Source organism: Terrapene carolina, unplaced genomic scaffold (assembly GCF_002925995.2).
Source record: "Terrapene carolina triunguis isolate 2854851 unplaced genomic scaffold, T_m_triunguis-2.0 Scaffold42, whole genome shotgun sequence".
NCBI lineage: Eukaryota > Metazoa > Chordata > Testudines > Emydidae > Terrapene > Terrapene triunguis.
The window spans coordinates 4,029,513-4,049,730 of NW_020664393.1; the positions used below are offsets into that span (position 1 = coordinate 4,029,513).

The window sequence follows — 20,218 nt, forward strand, 5'->3', positions numbered from 1 at the left end:
CAAGGGAGAAACTGATTATAATGGTTAGTCAAATAGGGGAGCAAAAAAAAAAAAAAAAAAATCCTGAAAGTGTTTTTAAAGGAATTATTTCAAAAATATTCAGAACATGGTTTAAAGTTGTTCTTCTTTAATTTTCAACTTGGAAGTTTTGAAACTAACTAGTGTCCCTTTAGCAACACTATATATAAAGTCAAGTCTATATCAATGAATGACAGGTGCAAGCTGGACAAAACAGGGTTAAGTGAGGTTCTAGTAAACTCAATGAGATGTTACAATAAAATTAAGTAAAGAATAAGTTTTGCCTTTTGTTGACAGAACAAGATTAAACCCCTAGATCACTCACAGACTTCAACTGCTGATTGAAACGTTCTGACCAGAAGTGGTCTCCTATTGGGGACCATATGGAGTGGAGGGAGGAAAGAAACAGGCTACCAAAAACAACTCAGATGTGTTTCGTATGGTGCCTACCAATCTTACCAAATAGGTCACTTGTATAGCATTTCCTGAAAGGAATGTCCACATGGGTAAGGGTGACCAGATAGCAAGTATGAAAATCGGGACAGAGGGTGGGGGTAATAGGAGCCTATATAAGAAAAAGCCCCAAATATCAGGACATCTAGTCACCCTAGTAATGACATGAAACCTCAAGCTGAAATTATAACTGAAAATGTCAAGGCTTTATTTTGCAACAGATATCTTACAAAGAAAATATTTACTTTTACTGATATTTATGGATGTGCAATACATCAGAGTTTTTTTATGGTGTCTCCTTCTCATTTAGTCATTTGTTCCTGGTCTTCAACTCAGAGGTAAAGATGCTAGCTTGAAATGCATGTATATTTAACACAGAGACAGATACTATAATCATCACGTTCAAGACCTTAAAATGGCTTCCAAATTTGTGGGTGCAGTTTTGCAGTCTCTATTAATTACTCACATAAAGTGGAGGTCAGGTTGAGGTGACTTTAAAAATTTGGTTCATAGTATTAACTAATTCCATTAATCCTCACTTCTGGACGCTGCAGACTTGACATCACCTAGGAGCATCATCTAAGGTAATGTCCTGGGCACTTCCTCTAGGAGAGTTCTCTGCTTCAGAGGCAGGGCTATCAATGAGAGGGATAGAGTCATCCATTTCCATGCTATTCTGCTTCTTCAGTTCGTAATTTAGGTCAGAGTTCCCTTTGTCATTGACCTCTCCCTCCGACTCATCTGCCAATTTGTCCTGGGCCTGAGTTGCCTCCTCAGAATCTTCCTTTTGGTGCAGAAAACTACAAATCGTATTAGGTCTGCTGTATGAGAAATCTTTGTCTTTAATCTGTAACCACTCCACACCACCTGGTCAGAAAAAAGATAAACTAGTGAAACGGGGAGGAGAGATTTTAACAGCAAGACGATATATTTTCTTAGTTTCACGAGTTTATTGTTTTAGCCTTAAAAAATAACTAGAAATATGCAACAAAAGTAATGTTATGTTTGAGGAAAACCATCATCACGTCTGAGGTGGTGTTTGCCGTAAGCTTCTGCTACAAAAAGACTTGAGGAAAGGGAACTGCCTGTGACCCATTTTCTAAACTGGAGACAGTAAAATCCCTCCCAAATGTCCTTACTTCCTTCTGCTGCATAAGACAGACCTGTTTTCACTATGATCCTCATGTGCTGAAGTGAGGAGAAAAATTCTTAGTTAAGACAAATAGCAGCTTAATTTTCACTGTCCTGAAGCAATACAGCATAAAACTCTGCGGGGTAGAAGGTTTGTTTGCTTGCTTATACTGGCTTATGTCTCCAATATAATATTTTTTCTAAGAACTGAGAGAGGGTCTTCAGAATCCCCATCATATAGATGATTTCTAATCAGCCATTTTCATTTGCTTTGCACTTGAGAGCTACATATCAGAACTATTGTTCTTCTAGCTGAGCAGTGCCCCCAACAAACCCTTAGCTCCACTGCTTCTTCACATCAGCCAGTGTTTCCTATTAGATGACTCAACACCTGTCCACCTCCAACACACCAACTACTACTGCTGACTCCTAAGTATTTTCAACCTACGGAGGTATCAAGAATTGAGATGTGGTCTCCCATGTGCTGTGTAAAATGTAACTATTGCACCACCAGCTAAGCCCATTACATTTTTAAAATTTGGTAATATATGATTTTTTATGGTACCTATTGCTGTCACAAATGGGGTCACTCAATTACAGTACACTCCAAGAGATTAAAATCAATAATACATCAAAGCAATGAGGGCTGCTTAATGGGGATGGTATTTCCCCCTTAATGGGGATGCCTTTTGTTGATTTACTGGCATTTGAGTTTTGTGTCTCTCTCATATGCTGGTTCTGTTTGTTCATCTAACAGCTTTCCATTCTTCCACAGCAGTGATACAAAAAATAAATGGTACGAAGTTGTAAAGGTCAACATTTCCTTGCCTAATCCAAAAGAATGACTGGGATGGGAATAACATCTTTCAAGAATGTAGATCTTTATCTTTGGGCTGAGTCCCACCATACATTCAGGAGTTGAGGCCACTAGTTTTTGTGGTTGTTGAAGGTTCCCTGAAAGTTAGGGCTGTGTCTTGGTTAACTATGTCTAAGTGTGTCTGGGGTAACTAAAAACTATTATTTAATAGGATAATCCTTTTCCAATTCCTATTTATCTTAGAATCAGTGCATTTATATGATGACAGAAAATCCCACTTGCATTATAAATACTGGGAGGGGGAAATCCTTTTCATCCAAAGGTTGGTTTTCCAATTATTTATAATACCAGCGAAATAGTGGATCACACAGACATTAGTTTACCATTCTTCGGTATTTATTTTGTACTGTGCCAACACTGTTGTATCTAGGTGCCAAACAGCACCTATGCAAGTTCCAAAACTGTTTCCATACAATTCAAGATGCTGAGAATATATTTTACTGATGCAGAATGAAGACTATCATGTTAAATTAAGTTTAGAATATCAAATAACTTGATGGAACATGGCACCTGAGAACGTCTAAGAATGACTACTAATGAAAAGCGGTACAGCAGGTCTGTAGACCAGTTTATTAAAAACAAGTACTGTACTGCAAATACAGATTACTAATGGAACTGGTATTTCTTCCCTCATGTAAGTATGCTCTTCAGAAGTCACACAATCTCAGTATACAGTAATCAAAATGTGTCAAGTGGCAAATGTATGAGTATTGAGTGTTTGTCATGTGCAAGCATTGAATTGCTTGTGAGGAAGCTTGAGAGTTCAATTAGAACATTTCCTACAGTGGCATTGTTTTAATTAAGCAACTATATTACACTATCTTTTAAAATGAATGATTTCTTAATAAATCAATAGGTAGTATTAGGTGGGGAGAGGAAATGTTACATCTTATGGGTAAAAGTCATCCCATCTGTGATCAGATCTTCACATCTAGATTGCTCACAAGATGACTTTTTATTACCATAAAATGTAATCTTCCAGCTGAATATGTATACATTTAGCATAAAATGGCTCTTTATTCCTAACCCTGTGCATGAGCAAAATAGCAGGAACAATTGGGAATAAGAAATTGCTAGGAGCAGTATTACTGTAAATATCTAAATACAGAAACAGCATTGACTTCCGGCCTAGAGATAAAAGGCAAAATTTAATCCTGTTGTGAAATGGTACAACACCATTGAAGCAAGTGCACCAGAACTTAATTTGCCTACAGAATGCATATTAAAATGGAAAGTAGTATGGCCAAAATCACAGGAAGCTTTACAAAGAGCTATAATTAATTTTTAGTTCAGTTAATTTGTTTATATATCATTTGTTGTTTAAGGACAGAAAGCTTGTATCCTTTAATTCCCTGGATGTTTACTGGCACTAAATGGTCAAACTAATTTCTGTCTTCAGCCTCGTATCAAGGATAAGGTTTAGTCCTAGCATGATCTCACATGTTCCCACGTATAAGACCAGGTGCACTAACCTACACTCTCTTCTCCTTCCTTCTTTTCAGTCAGAAGCGTCCGTGTCATGTTCAGCTTCTTCACCGTGTGGCACTTGTATTTCAGCTGTAGTTTTTGGTTTCCTTCTGCGTCCACTATAAATAAAAATTAATTGATTCATTTTAGTGAACATCCACATCATCTGAAACATGAAAATTATCTGAACCTTACAGCTTCAGCTCAGATACAAACCAGAACATACAAGATGTATCATTTACCATGCTCTGCATTTTCTTCAAACACCACACAGGTTCCAAGGGTATCTATGGAGAACAAAGGACATTTAGCTGAGAAATAACAGAGGTTATTTGCCAAGGGCCCAGTACTTCAAAAAGCTGAGTGCTCTCCACCTCCACTGAAGTCAATGGAAGTTGAGGATGATCAGTATCTCTCATGATTGGGTCCTACATGTCACACTGAAAATGAGAGGTTTCATCCATATAATCGTCTCCTACCTTCATATTCCCCAGCAAAGACATATCTGTCCACTTGCAAAATGGGCCTCTCTGTGTCTATTCCCTACGAACAAGGATAGACAGAAATTACATTGAAGTCATGCTTCAGCTAGTCAAGGCAAGGCATCAAGACTAAAGAAAACAACTGGTAAACTGGTATGCCAAGTACAGTAAAACCAACATTATATACAGATTCCCTGAAATGGTATATGCAGTACAAGACAAAAAAGCAATATGAAATGCAAACTAGCGATAGTAAATCAAGTCTATTCTATCACACTGAGATTAGTATGGGGAGAAAAATAAACATACAGAAAGGAAACGTTATTTTCAGTTTATAGACTCAAAAGCTTCCTAAACGGTGAGATTTAGATGAAACAGATATACAGTATATCTCAGACAATTAGGTAAGCAAATGAGAAAGGTGTGCAGGAGAAAAAAAGGTTGCATAGTACACAAACACCTAAACAGCACGCAGACACATCACCAGTCCAATGGCAGCAATAGGAAGGTATTATTTATATGCAACCAGCAGATCTCTGAAAATAAAGGGACACCATCAACTTATCAAGTAAATTTCTAAAAGTGAGTTAAAAGTGGTTTCCAGCACTATTCCTGCTTCTGTTTCCTTCTAGAAGTTTCTGTGGCTTTACAATCACTTTCCCCTATTTTTAAAGTGTATTTTTTCTCCCATTTCTGTGAGAGTGTCTCACAATCAACAGGGAAGTGACTATACAAAAGAAATAGTGAACCTGACTAAACACAAAATGCTGTGAAACAAAGTAAACAAACAAATATTTTGGGGTGACAACTTCTTTCAATCATAGTAACTTTAGATGTTATATTAATTATACTCAGTACATGATTTTAAGACAAACGCTATTTTTCAGTTGATGGTGTCCCACTGACTGAATCCTTTTAAAAAGTCTTTGACCTGGAAAAGGCTACAGCATGTAGAGGGAAGAGGCAGTTGCTAGAAGTCCAAAGGAGCATAAACTAACCTGTATTCAATCTCCTATTTCTTAACAGCTTTTAAAAAGTACTTTATGTAATTGCCTCAGGGAAAACAGTATTTTAACTCAGAGTTTTATATTACTAAGTTTACTTGCATGGAAAATAAATTATTCCCTAAGGGACAAAACCTTTATCTAGTTTCAGGGCTGCATGCTGGGGGATTTCTGTGTGGACAAGAGGGTGGAAGAAATCCTTATTCTGGCTGCAGTTCAGTACAAAATCTATTTCACTGCCATTAATGCAACTTCAGGTTTACAATAGCTTCTGTGGCTCCTGTGCATTGATTTTGGGAGTGTGTTTTTTGGGTTGGGGAGGCATGGTTTGAAGGGGGAGGGCAGAGCTGGCCAGAGGATCTACTGAGTATATGCCTTCCCAAAACCCAGTTGCATGCAGGGATGCTGGAAGTCCCCACTGAACATAGCTTTGCAGCATAGAGGTTGGGACCCTTGCACGAGGTTCCAAAATCCTGCCCTCCCTTCTGCAACAGAACCTCATAAGTTGTGCTGGCTCTGAGCCCTTCCAACTATACAGGGCATAGAGACAAGATTTATAATCTAACAGGTTATTGGCTCTTCCTGCTTATTCTTCATACAGAATCACAATCCTCAATTTGTAATATCAGTCCTCTCCACACAACCCAATTATGATACCACAAATTAAGGAAGACATCAGATGGAGAATCAGTTGCAAGATCAGAAGAACTCTTAATGGTGAGCCACAATATTTTAAGTACACAAAAATTAATTTTCTAAATCGCTATCAGAACACGAGCAACCTTAAAACTGAAAAAACAACAGAAGCTCACGTATTCTCACTTCATAAGCCTGAAATGTTTTCAGAAAAAAAACCAACAGTCTACTCCATGTGACGCTGTATGAAATATGGGAGACACTTTATGATATTGTTGATCCCAATATTATAAAATTGCAAGGAATCTTACCAGATATGCCATGTGAAAATGTTATGATTTGCCAAGTATGAAAATCTTGTTTATATGTTTCTATCACCTTTTATTGTTAGTTATAGATATGTTTGATATATCTGTATTTCAAAACTTGTGCTGTGTTTCTAGGTGACACCCCCAGACAGATTGGCATCAGCACTGCCTAGCCTGTTTGATGGCCTATCACGGTCATCAGCTGTATAAAGAACCCACTGAAAGGAGCCAGGGGCTACACCTTATGAGTCAGCAGGACAAGTAGGGACATGCCTATAGATAGAGAACTCTAAGGCTTTTCCATGCCACGTGCTGTGAAGCTTCTGTTTGGGACACAGGAAGTACAAGCCAGATGGCAAAAGGAATATAAAGGACAGCTGCATCATCTCCATTTTGTATTCATTTCTGCTTCTTACCTCTGGAGTAACATTTCTACAAACAAAGCTCTGAACAAAGGACTGAATGACCCATCCAGGGATACTGCTAAGAACCTGATATATGGATTCTGAAGTCTCTGTATGTATCCAATTGCTTTACCATTTAACAAATCTCTTCTTGTTCTTTCTTTTTTCCTTAGAATAAACCTTTAGTTTTAGACTCTAAAGGATTGACTGTCAGCATGGTATTTTACGTAAGATCCAAAGTAATATTGACCTGGTGATGTGGCTGACCCTTTGGGGTCAGAAGAACATTTTGTATAGTGAGCAGAGTTTTTAAATAACTTTTCACTGTACTGGACCTAGGTGCTGACTGGGAACCAGAGAACTGGAATGCAATAAAGGGAGCTGTGTGATTTTTATTTTTTTTTAGCTTCTCAATAACCAGTGTGGGGGATCAGAAGCACAGTTTGTGACTGGTTGGTGAGTTTAACTTCAGTGTTAACCACCCGTTTGGGAGTGTCTGCTCTTCCTTATGCAGCCTGCCCTGGCCTTAATATTTTCAGTAAGGTCTGCCCCAGGCACCCCAGGTCACACTCCATTTCTTAGCAAAGATTCAAAACTGGGTGTCTCATTAGTAACTAGTACTATAGTGATGCCCCCTTACTGATACTTCATTATTTTTCCTAGTATACTGTGAAATATAATTAAAATTAAACTATGCTTAAAATAAATACCTGAACAAAGCATATTTGTTGTAATGTACTGACCTTGATAGATACAATTATATTTGTTTGGCCTCATCAGTGAGACTATTCGGATGTGTAAAGTTAAGTTACTTGTTTGTGAGATGAGGGCCTTTCATGTTAATTTTGTAAAATCCACAGTGGGTAGAACTGTTGTTAATACAAACCAATGAGATTCTCCCACAAATACTTCCAAAAAGTAACTTTTTAAAAAAGTCTTCTGAGACTAAGCTTGGGGTTTTGTTTTTCCTGCTAAAACTGATAACATCATTAACATCAAAGTAGGATAGAAAATGTAGATCCCTGCACTACTGTATAAGATGCAAAAACTGGAAAAGTTTAGTAGTGTCTGATAAGAGTAAATGGCTTTCACTATTTAAAAACACTGTTTGTTTGGCTGTTATTTCTTTCCCCTCCCCCACAAATCTATCCTGAAGGTGAGGCCATTTTTTCCCCCCATGACCAGGATTCCAGGAGCATTGAAATCCAGAGTAAGCACCATGGGGCTGAATCTTTTATCCAATTTATAAGAACTGATCTTCATGACACAATAAGAGAGTCTCTCAAGTAATTCTCATTGTGGGAAAGGAGAAAAGTGGCTTGGAGTGAGAGAGTGGTGGTGTTCTGTAAATATAGAAAAGTTTTCTAGTAAGAGTACAATATGATCGCAAGGAATACAATTTAAAGCAAAATCACATTGATACCGATCAAAATATGCAATACTATGATATTACCTTTGGGCAAGGTCACCAGTAACATGCCCAGTCAGCCATCTGTGTACCATATTTCAAATAAGCTGGGTCAGACCCAAGAACAAAATTTACTCAGGAGAACAGGAATGATGCATAATGTATGTATGAACTTGTATTAAGTTTCTCTGATGTCGCTGTAATTGAGATTTAGGAACTAATTTTATTGACTCATTTATTTTGGTCATCAGTGGCATGTTCAAAGGCATTTTTCATCTCTTTCTAGCTTTGGGTCTACCAAACGTCCACATTTTACATAACCCCTTATATATGGAAGACACTAATCCTTTACAAGACTCTGGGGCAATCAGTAGTTTCCACAAGCAAGACACCTTGTCTCACATAGGGGAATCAATTAAAATCACTCAATTGCAAAAGAGTGAGGACTAGGTAACCCTCTCTGCCTTTGACAGTAATTTTGTAATACAGTAGACAACCTTAAGAGATAAAAATGTCTGCTGAAAACTTAACACTAAGCTGCTCTTCATATGCTGTATATCAGGGCTCACTGGGCAGTATTTTGGGCTGAGAGAGTAAACAGGATGTCATTAAGGTAAAAATGGGCATTGTTTGCAAGCTGTTGTCAAGAAATTGTCAGGAAGTGTACTTGCCCATATTAAAGTTGCATGGATCAGGGTAAAATTTTCAAAATCACCTAAGGCCTAGATCCACAAAGGGACTTAAGTGCCTAAGCCCCAGATTTAAATGACACTGCAATCCACAAAGCCCCTGCTTGGCAGCCACCTAAGCCTGTATGTATGCAAACTCACTCAGCACCTAAATTTTTGCTGTCAAAGTTCTCTAGATGCCTAAGTTTGTGTCTCTGGGCATCCACACAATGTCTCACTCTAGCAGTCTGGACACCTATCTCATGCCTAAGCCCCAATGGGATCCTCAAACCAGGTGAAGACAGAGGTTCCCTGGCCTATCTTGCCTGCGGGGCCTGATCTGGTAGGGGTGCTCAGAGCACGCCTACTGCATCGGGGCCTGTTCAAAATCAGTCTGAAAAAGATGGTAGTGGGACTCAGATTCCACTCCCCTTCTTCCACAGGGGAGGCCCTCTGTTCAAATCCTTTCAGGAGAGAGTGCTCTAATCAGCAGGCTAAGAGATATTCTGATGTTGGTTTCCCTCAATCTCTCCTGTTGAAGCTGTTGTATTTTGGATAAACAATTACCCATTGAAGAGGGGGACTGGACCCTGGGTATCCCCACTCCCAGGTGAGTAACCACCATGCTAGAGTCATTCTCACTGTCTGTCTCTTGCCCAATGACTATTTAAGTATTTAGCTAAATGGAACAGCTATACCAGGAAAGACTGAAGGAGATCGACATCAGAATATTCCATAGCCCAGCAGTTAGGGCACTCAGAGGTGGGAGGGCATTCAGCGGTTGGAGACCACTGTTCAAATCATTACTCCCCCGCAGGCAAAGGGCATAATGGAACCTGGGTGAGTGCTCTAACCACTGGGCTAAAAGTTATAAGAAGGGTACTGCCACCGGCAACACTTCATCCTCATCCTCTGTTTCTTCCAAGAAATTGCTTAGGTGCCTAAGCTGTCTGACTCTAGGAGCAGAGCTCCTGGGTATGGATCATAAACAGATGTAGGCACCTCCCTGTAGCTTGGACTTAAGCAACTAACTCAATAAGGGCGCAGGATGTAGGAAACACCCCTTTCCTGAGCATCTCACATTAGCTAGTTTAGGCAACTCCACACCAAGTGTGCTGGTTTTTGGGAATCCCATTCTTAGGCATCTCTCCCTCCATGCATTTTATAGGGAACCTAAGTACCTAACCCGTACTTTGTGGATTTGTGGATTCCACTAGGTGGCTACGCATGCAGAAGTTAGGAGTTCAACCTCTACATCCCTTTATGGGTCTGGGCATAAGTGACTTACAAGCCTTAGCCACCTCTGATTTAGACTCTTAAGTCACTTGGGTGCTTTTGAAAGTTTTACCCTAAGTTTTGCATAAGAGTATATTCACAGGCCAAAGGGAACTTTTGATATGCATTCACATTGTCCACTGATGCTAATTGCTCTGTGCACAGACCATGGACAGTTTATCACCCATATAGTCTGCATATTTCTGCACTAAGGGTTTGATCCAAAGCCCATTGAGTTCAATGAGGCCCTACAATTTCTCCTAGTTCACGAAAATAAAAACTTGCCTCTTTGCTGATATGTTGTAGTCAAACTCACCAAAATCTTGCATTTGTTTTCACATTTTTCTAGGAAGTCTGAATCAATAATTCCAGATAATTCCACCATGACCAGCTGCTCCTGCAAAATAAACGTATAAAGCTCATGCATCATATATTTAGAACACTAAATAAATTAACTTTAAAATGAACACAAATATGTCTATTACTTTGCTATTAAAACAGACCACCCTCAAAACTAGAACTGTAGAACCAAAATTTGACCTATATTCTTTGTTTGCAAAACAACACAAAGACATTGCTATACCAGAGCAAAATAATATCCAACTAGTACACATTCTGTCCATGTCACCAAAACTGCAACTGAATTTGAAGGTTGTTTGCATTCGACCTCAGATAGTGTTCAGTTTATACCTGGAAGAATAAGGACTGGCAGTCCTTATAATTTTATGCTAGCTAGCGTAACAGCACATATTATACTTATTCATATTTTTAATTAAATCTTACAATGATTCAACATTTACCAATTATATACTGTAGCAGTGAATTTTATAGGTTAATTATAAAGTTTTTTCCCTTCTATCTGTTTACAGTGTGTTGCCTTTCCATTTAATTTGTTCTTGTAATTCCTTACTTTGAGGGGACGGGGAGTATAGGAGGAGAAAATGGTGTTGACAGATCCTTGCCGGTCTTTTTCTGAAGATAAACGATAGATGCCCAATTTTCATAACCAATCTTATAATAGTGATCAGTGAACACACAATTTAATTTAATTAAAGTGTAGCAAAGGAAATATTGCAAGTTTGATTTTACAGCTTATGAGTAGCTATTACACTTTTTTTTAAGGTTACGGTAAAATAATGTGACAGTATCAGTATTATTTTCAAAGTTCTTCCTCCTATATAATAAAGTATTTTTTCCAGTTTCAGTTGTCTACATGTAACAATCTGGCTTTGCGATCACAGTCCTCTACTATCACAAAAATAAACATCTCAAATAAAAACCAACTTTGTTATAGCTGGAAGATTTTTAAAACATGACTCCATTGGAGAGGCAATGCAGTGCAATGGATAAAGTACCAAATGGACTTGGGAGACTTGAGTTCTACTTTGCTCTCCACCACTAACTTTCTGTGACCTTGGGCAGTCATTTCGCTTCTCTGTACCACAGTTTCTCCCTTCCACACTTGGAGTATCTTGTCTATTTAGAATGTAAGCTTTTGGGGGGAGGGACCATCTTGTATGTTTGTACAGTGCCTACCACAATTGGGACCTGATCTCAGATGTGCACTCTAGGTATTATCCTAATACAAATAACACCAGTTCCAGTATCCTGTGTGAAATGAACTGGTGTCAGTCCACTTCCTAGCTGACTGGTGTCCACATTATAAAAGCCACTATCATAACCTGCATTCTTCTAGAGCGTCAAAAGCTTGCTGCTCTACACTATAAAATGTTACCATTTGTAAACCATCAAAAGTATGCTTATAAAATTTGCAGAGGACACCAAGCTGGGAAGGCTTGCAATCACTTTGGAGAATAGGCTAGGCTAGGATGAGAATTCAAAATTACCTTGACAAATTGCAGAATTAGTCTGAAATCAGTAAGATGAAATTAAATAAAGACAAGTGAAAAGTATTGCTCTTAGGAAGGAAAAATCAAATGCACAACTACAAAATGGGAAATAACCGGGTAGGCAGTAGTACTGCCGAAAATGTTTGGGGGTTACAATGGATCACAAATTGAATGAGAGCCAACTACGTGTTGCAGTTGCAAAAAAGGCTAATATTCTGAGGTGTATTAACAGGAGTTTCACATGTAAGACACAGGAGATAACTGTCCCTCTCTACTTGGCACTAGTGACCTGGCCTCAGCAGGAGTATTGTATCCAGTTCTGGGCACCACACTTCAAGAAAGATCTGGATAAACTGGAGAGAGTCAAGGTGAAAGCAACAACAATGTAAAAAGTTTAGAAAACTTGACCTATGAGGAAAAGTTAAAAAAAACTGAGCATGTTTACTCTAGAAAACAGAAGGGTGGGGAATCCTGATAACAGTCGTCTAATATGCAAAGGGCAATTACAAGAGGACAGTGATGGATTGTTCTCCATGTCCACTTAAGGTAAGGTAAGGTAAGAAATAATGGGCTTAATCAGCAGCAAATGAGATGTAGGTTAGCTAGTAGGAAAAACTTTCTAATGACAAGACTAGTTAACTTCTAGAATAGTCTTCCAAAGGAGGCTGTGAAATCCCCATCAGCAGAGGCTTTTAAGAAAAGGTTGGACAAACAGCTGTGAGGGAAGGTCTAGGTTTACTTGGTCCTATCTCAGCACAGGGGGCTGGACTAGATCAGGGGTTCTCAACATTCTTCTTTCTGAGACCCCCCTCGACATGTTATAAAAACTTCAGGGCCCAGCAGCAGCACGGGAGGTCTCGGGGCAGGGGCATAGGCGTAGTTTGACTTCTATTGGGGTACAGGGAGGGAGTGCCACCTCCACCCCTTGACTCATCTCAGCAGGCCACCCAGCCTGTCTGGGTTGGGGAGGGCCCACAACCAAAAACTATAATTCAAAAGGTGGAGGGCTTAGCTCAAAAAGTTTGAAAACAACTTAGGGTGCAGGGAGGGAGTAGCTAGGGGCTGTGTGCAGATGGTGTAGCGCAAGATGCAGGGAGGGGGTAGCTGGGGCTGTGTGCACACAGGCATAGGCGCCAACTCCGTGGGTGCTCCAGGGCTGGAGCACCAACGGGGAAAAATTACTGGGTGCTCCGCACCCACCGGCAGCCAAGCTCCCCACTCCAAGCCCCCTTCTCCACCCCCCCCATGCGGCGCGTCCCCGTTCCTCTCCCTCCTTCCCTTTGCTTCCCGCCGCCTAACAGCTGCTTGACTGCGTTTAGGACTTTCCGGGAAGGAGGGGGAGGAGCAGGGATGCAGCGTGCTCAGGGGAGAAGGTGGAGAAGAGGCGGGGCAGGGTGGAGACTTGGGAGAAGAGGGTGGAATGGGGGCAGGAAGGGGGCGGGGACTTTGGGGAAGGGGTAGAATGGGGGCAGGGCGAGGGTGGTGCAGGAGCGGGGTCGAGCACCCACCGGGAAGACTCGGTGCCTATGCACACAGGGGGTGGTTGTGGGTGCACGGAGGGGGTGGCTAGGGGCTGGGTGCAGGGAGGGGATAGCTTAGGGTACAGGGAGAGGGGTAGCTGGGGCTGTGTGTAGGCAGGGGGATAGCTCGGTGCAGGGAGAGGTGTGCTAGGGGCTGTGTGCAGGCAGGGGGTAGCTCAGGGTGTAGGAAGAGGAGTATTAGGGGCTGTGTGCTGTGAGGACTCCCCTACGATACCTGTTCCCGGCAGGGCCGGCTTTAAGCCGATTCGGCCGATTCCCCAGAATGGGCCCCCACGCCTAAGAGGGCCCCGCAACATCCAGGGCGGCCGGGAGAGGGGAAAAAAAAAAAAAAAAAAAGCCGTGTCCTGCTTCTCCCCCCTCCCTCCAGCGCTTGCGCCGCCATGCAGCTGATCAGCACAAGCCTGGGAGGGAGGGGTGAGGAGGAGGAATGCAGCGTGCTGGGGGAAGAGGTGGGGCCAGGGCGGGGATTTGGGGAGGGATCCAATAGGGCAGAGAGGGGGCGGGGCCAGGATGGGGGGCAGGGCCAGGGCAGGGATTTGGGGAGGGGGGGCTGGGGCTAAGGTGGGGATTTGGGGAGGGATCCAATGGGGCAGGGAGGGGGTGGAGTGGCACGAGACAATTCGCGTCCCGGCATGGGGCCCCGCACCTACTAAAGCCGGCCCTGGTTCCCGGAGGGGTCTGCCAGCCATGGAGCCGGGTCTCCCCACCCGGGTGGGCTCTTACCGGCTGCCTCTGCAGGAGCAAAGGAGGCTGGGAGCTGAGGAGCAGCTTCAACCTGGGGCACCAGAAGGAGAGGAGGGAACGCTACCCCTGACTGCCCCACACTGCCTGGCTCCAGCTTCCCACCTCCGACCTGGCCAGGGGGCAGGGAGAGGAGATGCCCCCGGGGCTGCTGTGCTCTTGTGATGCAGGTTTTTTGGGGGGGGTGGGAGGGGAACAATGCCCTCCAAGTCCCCAACTCTGCCCATGGGGTCAGGGCTTCTGCCGCACTGGGAGTACCAGGGCTCCGGGATTCAGCCCCACACCTCCCAGCTTCAGCCCTGCGGGGGAAACTGGTGGGGCGCCGGTGAGGCTGCACCTGACCCTGACACAGCACAAGGCCTGGGTCTGCCCCAGAAACACCCTAGGGCCCTGCTCTTCTGTGCCAGGTACACCAGTTGTGGGGCAGGCAGGATCCTGGTGTGGAGAGGCTCAGTATGAGGGGCTCCAGGTGTGGGGTGAGAGGGTTGTGTGTGTGACAATCTGGGTGTAGGCAGCTCAGTTGGGGGTCTAGGTGTGGGGGGATCTGGATGCAGAGAGGCTCGTTGGGGGGGGTTCCAGATGTAGGGGCAACAGGACTCTACAGGGGCTTTGAGGTGAAGGTGGCTGGGGCTCAGCGGAGGGGTCTGGATGCTGAGGGAATGGGGGTCTGAGTGCAGCTAGTTGGGGGTCAGTGGTGTGGGGGCTCAGGGTGATGCAGGGGGCTCAGGGTGATGCAGGGCAGCAGGGTGGGGGGTAGATTGCAGGCAGCTCAGTGGGCAGTGGTCTAGGTGCAGGGGTCCGAAGGCGGAGGGTCTGGGTCCAGGTGGACTCCAGATGCAGGGGTTGAGGTTCAGTGGGGTGGGGTTCGGGTATGGAGGGCTAGGGGAGTTCTGGATGTACTGCGTGATACTTGAAGAACAGGAGTACTTGTGGCACCTTAGAGACTAACAAATTTATTAGAGCATAAGCTTTCGTGGGCTACAACCCACTTCTTCGGATGCATATTGAGTGAAACATATCGAGGAGATATATATACACACACATACAGAGAGCATGAACAGGTGGGAGTTGTCTTACCAACTCTGAGAGGCCAATTAAGTAAGATAAAAAAAACTTTTGAAGTGATAATCAAGGTAGCCAAGTACAGACAGTTTGATAAGAAGCAAGTGTGAGAATACTTACAAGGGGAGATAGATTCAATGTTTGTAATGGCTCAGCCATTCCCAATCCCTATTTAGCCCTGAGTTGATTGTGTCTAGTTTGCATATCAATTCCAGCTCAGCAGTCTCTCGTTGGAGTCTGTTTTTGAAGTTTTTCTGTTTTAAGATAGCCACCCGCAGGTCTGTCATAGAATGGCCAGACAGGTTAAAGTGTTCTCCCACTGGTTTTTGAGTATTATGATTCCTGATGTCAGATTTGTGTCCATTAATTCTTTTGCGTAGAGACTGTCCGGTTTGGCCAATGTACATGGCAGAGGGGCATTGCTGGCACATGATGGCATATATCACATTGGTAGATGTGCAGGTGAACGAGCCCCTGATGATACTTGGCAGGGGTGTCTGGATATGGGCGATCTGGATGCACGGGGGTTGGGTGGATGGGCGAGCAGCTCCCCATACAGTGACCCCTCCCCCCAAAGCTGAGGAGTGATGGGGGCAGGAAGCAGGGGAGGAGGCTGAGCTTCTTACAGCTGGGGGAAGTTTCTGAGGGTGGGTTTGACACAGCCCCAGCCACTCCTTGTAGGAGAAGAGGAAGTCCCATCCTCTCCCGCCTCCAGCCCAGACAGGACTAGCAGCTGATCCTGGCTCAGGGTAGGAGCCACTGGATGGGGTGTTCCCACCCCCACAGTACTTTACATCTCTGCCAGCTGATTCAGGTGCCTGAAACAATGTACCTGTGCTACTAGGGAGTAGTGCATGACTGCTCTTGCAGCTTCCCTTTCCCTGCAGAAAAAGTCATTTTCATTTTTCTGCAGGGAAGCAAAGAAATCTGCAGGGAAAATGAATTCTGCACACATGCAGTGGCATAGAATTCCCCCAGGAGTAATAGGTAGTAGCCGTGAGTTTGCAGCAGGCCCAACCATGCCCAGCTTTGTACCAGCTAACCCAAGAGGGGACAGGCAGTATGACATCAAAGCTATTCATTTCCACACAGCAGCAACATGGCCGCGATCACCACAGTTGCTCCCAACAGAGTTCAGTCTTCGTTCCAATACACTCTGCAGGCCATGCCAGAGAGAGCAATGACTGAAGGGAGGGGAGCAGGACTGCCGCCTTGCCCTGGGGTGGGGACACAGCCGCAGGGCTGTGCGAGGAACGAGGCAGCGCTGATGCCCAATTTGGTGCAAATATGACGGGAAAATAGGAGTGAGGGCTCCCGCCCACCGTCTGTCATTGACGCCTCACTCTCCGGCCGTGTCCAGCCCCGCTTCCCGCCTGGCCAGACACCCCCCGGCCACACCCTCCAGGGGCCAGCCCCGCCCGGGGCTCCGGTGCCATACAGCGTGCAATAAGTGGAGGGAGCGCCGGGGACCGTAGCATCGGGCTGTCCTACGCGAGCCCCCGGCAGCTCGCACAGGCAGCAGGGGCAGCCAAACGCCGCCGCCGCCGCCGCCGCCACCCCCCACTAATCAGACCGGCCAGCAGCAAGAAGCCTGAGCACAGACACCTGATACCTGCGCCGCTGTTGGAGACTCCTACCCACCTCCACCTCCTCCTCCTCCTCCTCAGCTCCCGCCGCCGCCATGTCCCGGGCCCGCCGCGAGCCAGCTCCTCAGCGCGCACCACGTGACCCTGCCGCCGCCATCTTAGATTCGGGAGGGTCCCGCCCCCTACGGCTCAGATCCTGCCGCCCGATCCTCCCAGGCGGGAGTGGGCCCGGAGCAGCGAAGTCCTGCTCCAGCCGCTTGCTAGGCGGGGAACGGGCTGGGGCGCGCGCGCGCGGCGGTTTGCTGGAGGTTCCCTCCGGCCCCAGGGTCGCCCGCGGGGAGATTCCAAACGTCTCCTAGCTCCCGCCGGGGCGAACTGGCCCTAGCGCTTGGCAAACGCTAACGGGCACCGCGCAGTCCCGGGCCCGAGAGGCCCTGTGGGCGCAGCGGGCTGGCGAGGGTTGGAGGGGCTGGGCCAGGCCGGCAGGAGAGGAGAGTTTTTGGCCCGGGGAGGGGAAGTGGCTGCCAGGCGAGCGGTGGTTGGCGGGAGGGAGAGCGGGATCGCGGCCTGTGGCGGAGCAGGGGGTCAGAGAGCGGGGGAGGTATCAGGGCGATGTGGCCCTAGGGCTCTCCGCAGTAGGGGTACAGCTGGCCTGTGCCGGAGAACTTACTGGGGGGCTGGTCCTAGGCTGTGAGCTGCCTCCCCAAGGCCCAGGGGGGCATCCCAGACCTCAGCACAGTTGGTGCCCAGTGATCTTACGTGATATGTCTGCAGGCCCACTGCTGCCCAGCTTTGTGTCCCTAGTCACGCAGCCACACAGCCCGTCTCCTGAGAACTTCTGGTAGCCTCCTCCCTCTGCCCCTGGCCAGGGGCCATGGGAGCTGGGTTAGTATGGAAGCTGCTATGGGAACCGAGCTCGCCTGGGGTTTACAGCCAGAGTGCTTCATTTTCGTAGGCTGAACTGAAAATGTAGCTGATGGCTGCCAGAGGCATGCGATTTACCAGCCGTGGCCTGTAATCAGTCAATCAGTTCATGGAGCAGTTACCCAGAGCTACTAGTGAATGAGCAGGTAGACTCATGGAGAGGAGCAGCCCCAAATACAGAAAGGATTTTGGAGCATTTTTGCCTTTAATCGAGGAATACAAGACAGATTACAAACCACATGAATTCTAACTCTGTGGGTGGTAGGTGGGGAGCAGAGTGCATGGGCTTTTTCCATTCCAAGTGTTGCATGTTTTTTTTAATCTGAATCAATAATTTGATATAATAGCAGGTCACTCCCCTCAGCACAGGTGATAATAGAACTGCAGTATTTCACAAGGTTTTAAGAAATAACAAAAGTGCATTTGAGTGACTTATTTCATATTCTGCCACTAGAAGGAGATATGAACAAAATATTGCTTGATTTAGAGATCTTGATCAAAACATTTGAGAGGTTTTCAATTAGTTTTTAACTTTAAAGGCAGTATGTAAACATAGACCACTTTATTTCAGTGATCTTCTCATGACTCATTCTGAGGTGATAAAACTAGCCTTTTAATTATCCTTAACTACTGGTATTGTGTTTATTAAATAATTATACTTAATTATAATGTTTTGGGCCAAATCTTGACGTGTTTAGGCAGAACGTCTAGTGACTTGAAGTGAAGTTCTGCCTGAGTAAGGACTGCTGGATAAAGCCTTTTATTTTCAAAGTGCTTTACAAACATCTAATACTCACAAACTACAGCAGTCCCATGACACAGGGTTAGTACTATTATCCTCTTTTTATGGATGAGGAAACTGAGGAAGAGAAGTGACATACCATAGAGAGCCCTCATGAGAGCAGAGACTAGAACTCTGGAGCTCCTGTTTGTCAGTCCTCAAACCCCATCTCTTGCTTTAGATTTAGACCCCAATCCTGCACAGACTTATTTGCATGCTTAATTTTATGCACTGTGAGTAATTTTATTGACTTCAGTTGAGTTACTGATACTATGTAAAGGTAAGCCTGGATTTAAGTCTTTGCAGGATTGGGCCCTATAGATTGGAGCTTTTGGATGCATCAGGAAGTTTGGGAATGTTTACATATGATCTAGGTGAAGGACTTGGACTAATGATCTTAATTGAGATCTAACAATCTCTATAATGTTTCTTCTTTAAGGGTTGTTCCCCTTCACCAATATTACAAGAAATAGGGAGGGACTCACTGAAATTAACCAGAAGCAAATTTATGGGATTCCACTTTACTTTTTACTTTGTCTCATTCTTTATCTCGCATTTTCATGTCTTCTTTTATGCCATACCCACGCTTGTAACTCCTTCCTAATCCCACTGCACAAGGCAGCTGTTCTTTCTGCTTACTCTTTATTCGCTTCTGTGAGGTCCACAACACCGATCCATTTCAGTTAAAGGCTCTTTTTATGTTAGTAACGCTTAATAAGATGGAGCCTTTGCTGGGTCTCTGAGCTTGTTTTGTCTGTCTATTTAGAACAAAAGAATGGCCATAGTAGGTCAGACCAATGGTCCATCTAGTCCAGTATCCTGTCAGATGCTTCACAGGGCGCGAATAGAACAGGGTAATTGAAAACAGAATGCTCAACAGCATTGAGGATCAGACCTCTTGTTTGATCTCAGTTTGACTTGTCTATAGTTATTTGTTTAAAACAAACTGATGCAAAAGAACTCAGTGCTTTTAATGATTATCCTAAGAAAGTTTATATATAATGCATATAGAAACAAAAGCTCATGCACAATGTCTTTTATAATCACTTACTTTGATTTAAAGTATGCTCCAGGGGACCTTAAAGTGAAATCTGTTACCTTGTTTAATTTTGTTTTGTCTTCCTCGTGTATGAACACGGCTTTGCTTCTTAATGCAGTGTTGACAAAAGCATCCAGTTGGACAATCCCAAGAACTGCCAAATTATTTCACCATGAAGAAAGTTAAAAATACTTACAGTAGCCAATCTGCATAATAGAACATCTGTTTGCTTTAGCTCAGTGAGCTTTTGAGGCCTAACTTGGCAGAATTTTGAAATTCCTGGTAGTTTAATATGTTAGTGTTCTTGCTGACCTAGGAAAAGCAATTCTTACCCAGTGCAAATACAAAGGATCCTATGACGTAATTTTGGAGACAAAAGCTATATGAATGGATTTTCCTTCTTAATACAAGTGCTAAACTTGTGACTTTTTTTTTTTTAAAGTCACTGAAAAATGGTTTGGGATGAAGCAAAATGTAGACCGTGCTCACCAATCTCTTTTAACTATTTTGCTGATGTGTTATCTATTGCTGGTACTTTCCCAGGTTTCATTTTCATAATAGCA

The 20,218-nt window shown here is 44.1% G+C and overlaps 1 protein-coding gene across 5 annotated transcripts; it reads right to left on the bottom strand.

Annotated features, from left to right (window-relative positions):
• Positions 1 to 655: 655 nt before the first annotated feature.
• Positions 656 to 17,747, bottom strand: GTF3C6 (general transcription factor IIIC subunit 6). Of its 5 annotated transcripts, none has more exons than XM_024216051.1 (6): positions 17,671 to 17,747; positions 10,448 to 10,528; positions 4,426 to 4,489; positions 4,189 to 4,233; positions 3,952 to 4,065; positions 656 to 1,338 (listed from the first exon to the last, which is right to left on the bottom strand). In XM_024216051.1, exons 2-6 carry the CDS (start codon positions 10,514 to 10,516, stop codon positions 1,034 to 1,036), a joined length of 597 nt encoding a protein of 198 aa, XP_024071819.1. In that variant the 5' UTR covers positions 10,517 to 10,528; positions 17,671 to 17,747; the 3' UTR covers positions 656 to 1,033. The 5 variants fall into 5 exon arrangements, with proteins under 5 accessions (XP_024071819.1, XP_024071817.1, XP_029767785.1 ...); XM_024216049.2 differs by lacking the exon at positions 17,671 to 17,747 and adding an exon at positions 16,979 to 17,018 and having other exon boundaries at positions 10,448 to 10,522; XM_029911925.1 differs by lacking the exon at positions 17,671 to 17,747 and adding an exon at positions 16,973 to 17,009 and having other exon boundaries at positions 10,448 to 10,525.
• Between the last annotated feature and the right edge of the window lie 2,471 nt (positions 17,748 to 20,218).

Excerpts from the sequence above, each read along its gene's own strand:
- GTF3C6 (XM_024216047.2), bottom strand. The coding sequence starts at position 17,008 with ATGGCGGCGGCGGGAGCTGAGGAGGAGGAGGAGGAG. Across the intron at positions 4,234-4,425 it reads CTTTGCTGGGGAATATGAAG|ATACCCTTGGAACCTGTGTG; the intron begins GTAGGAGACGAT and ends TGTTCTCCATAG. Across the intron at positions 4,066-4,188 it reads TGAAGAAAATGCAGAGCATG|TGGACGCAGAAGGAAACCAA; the intron begins GTAAATGATACA and ends TTTTATTTATAG.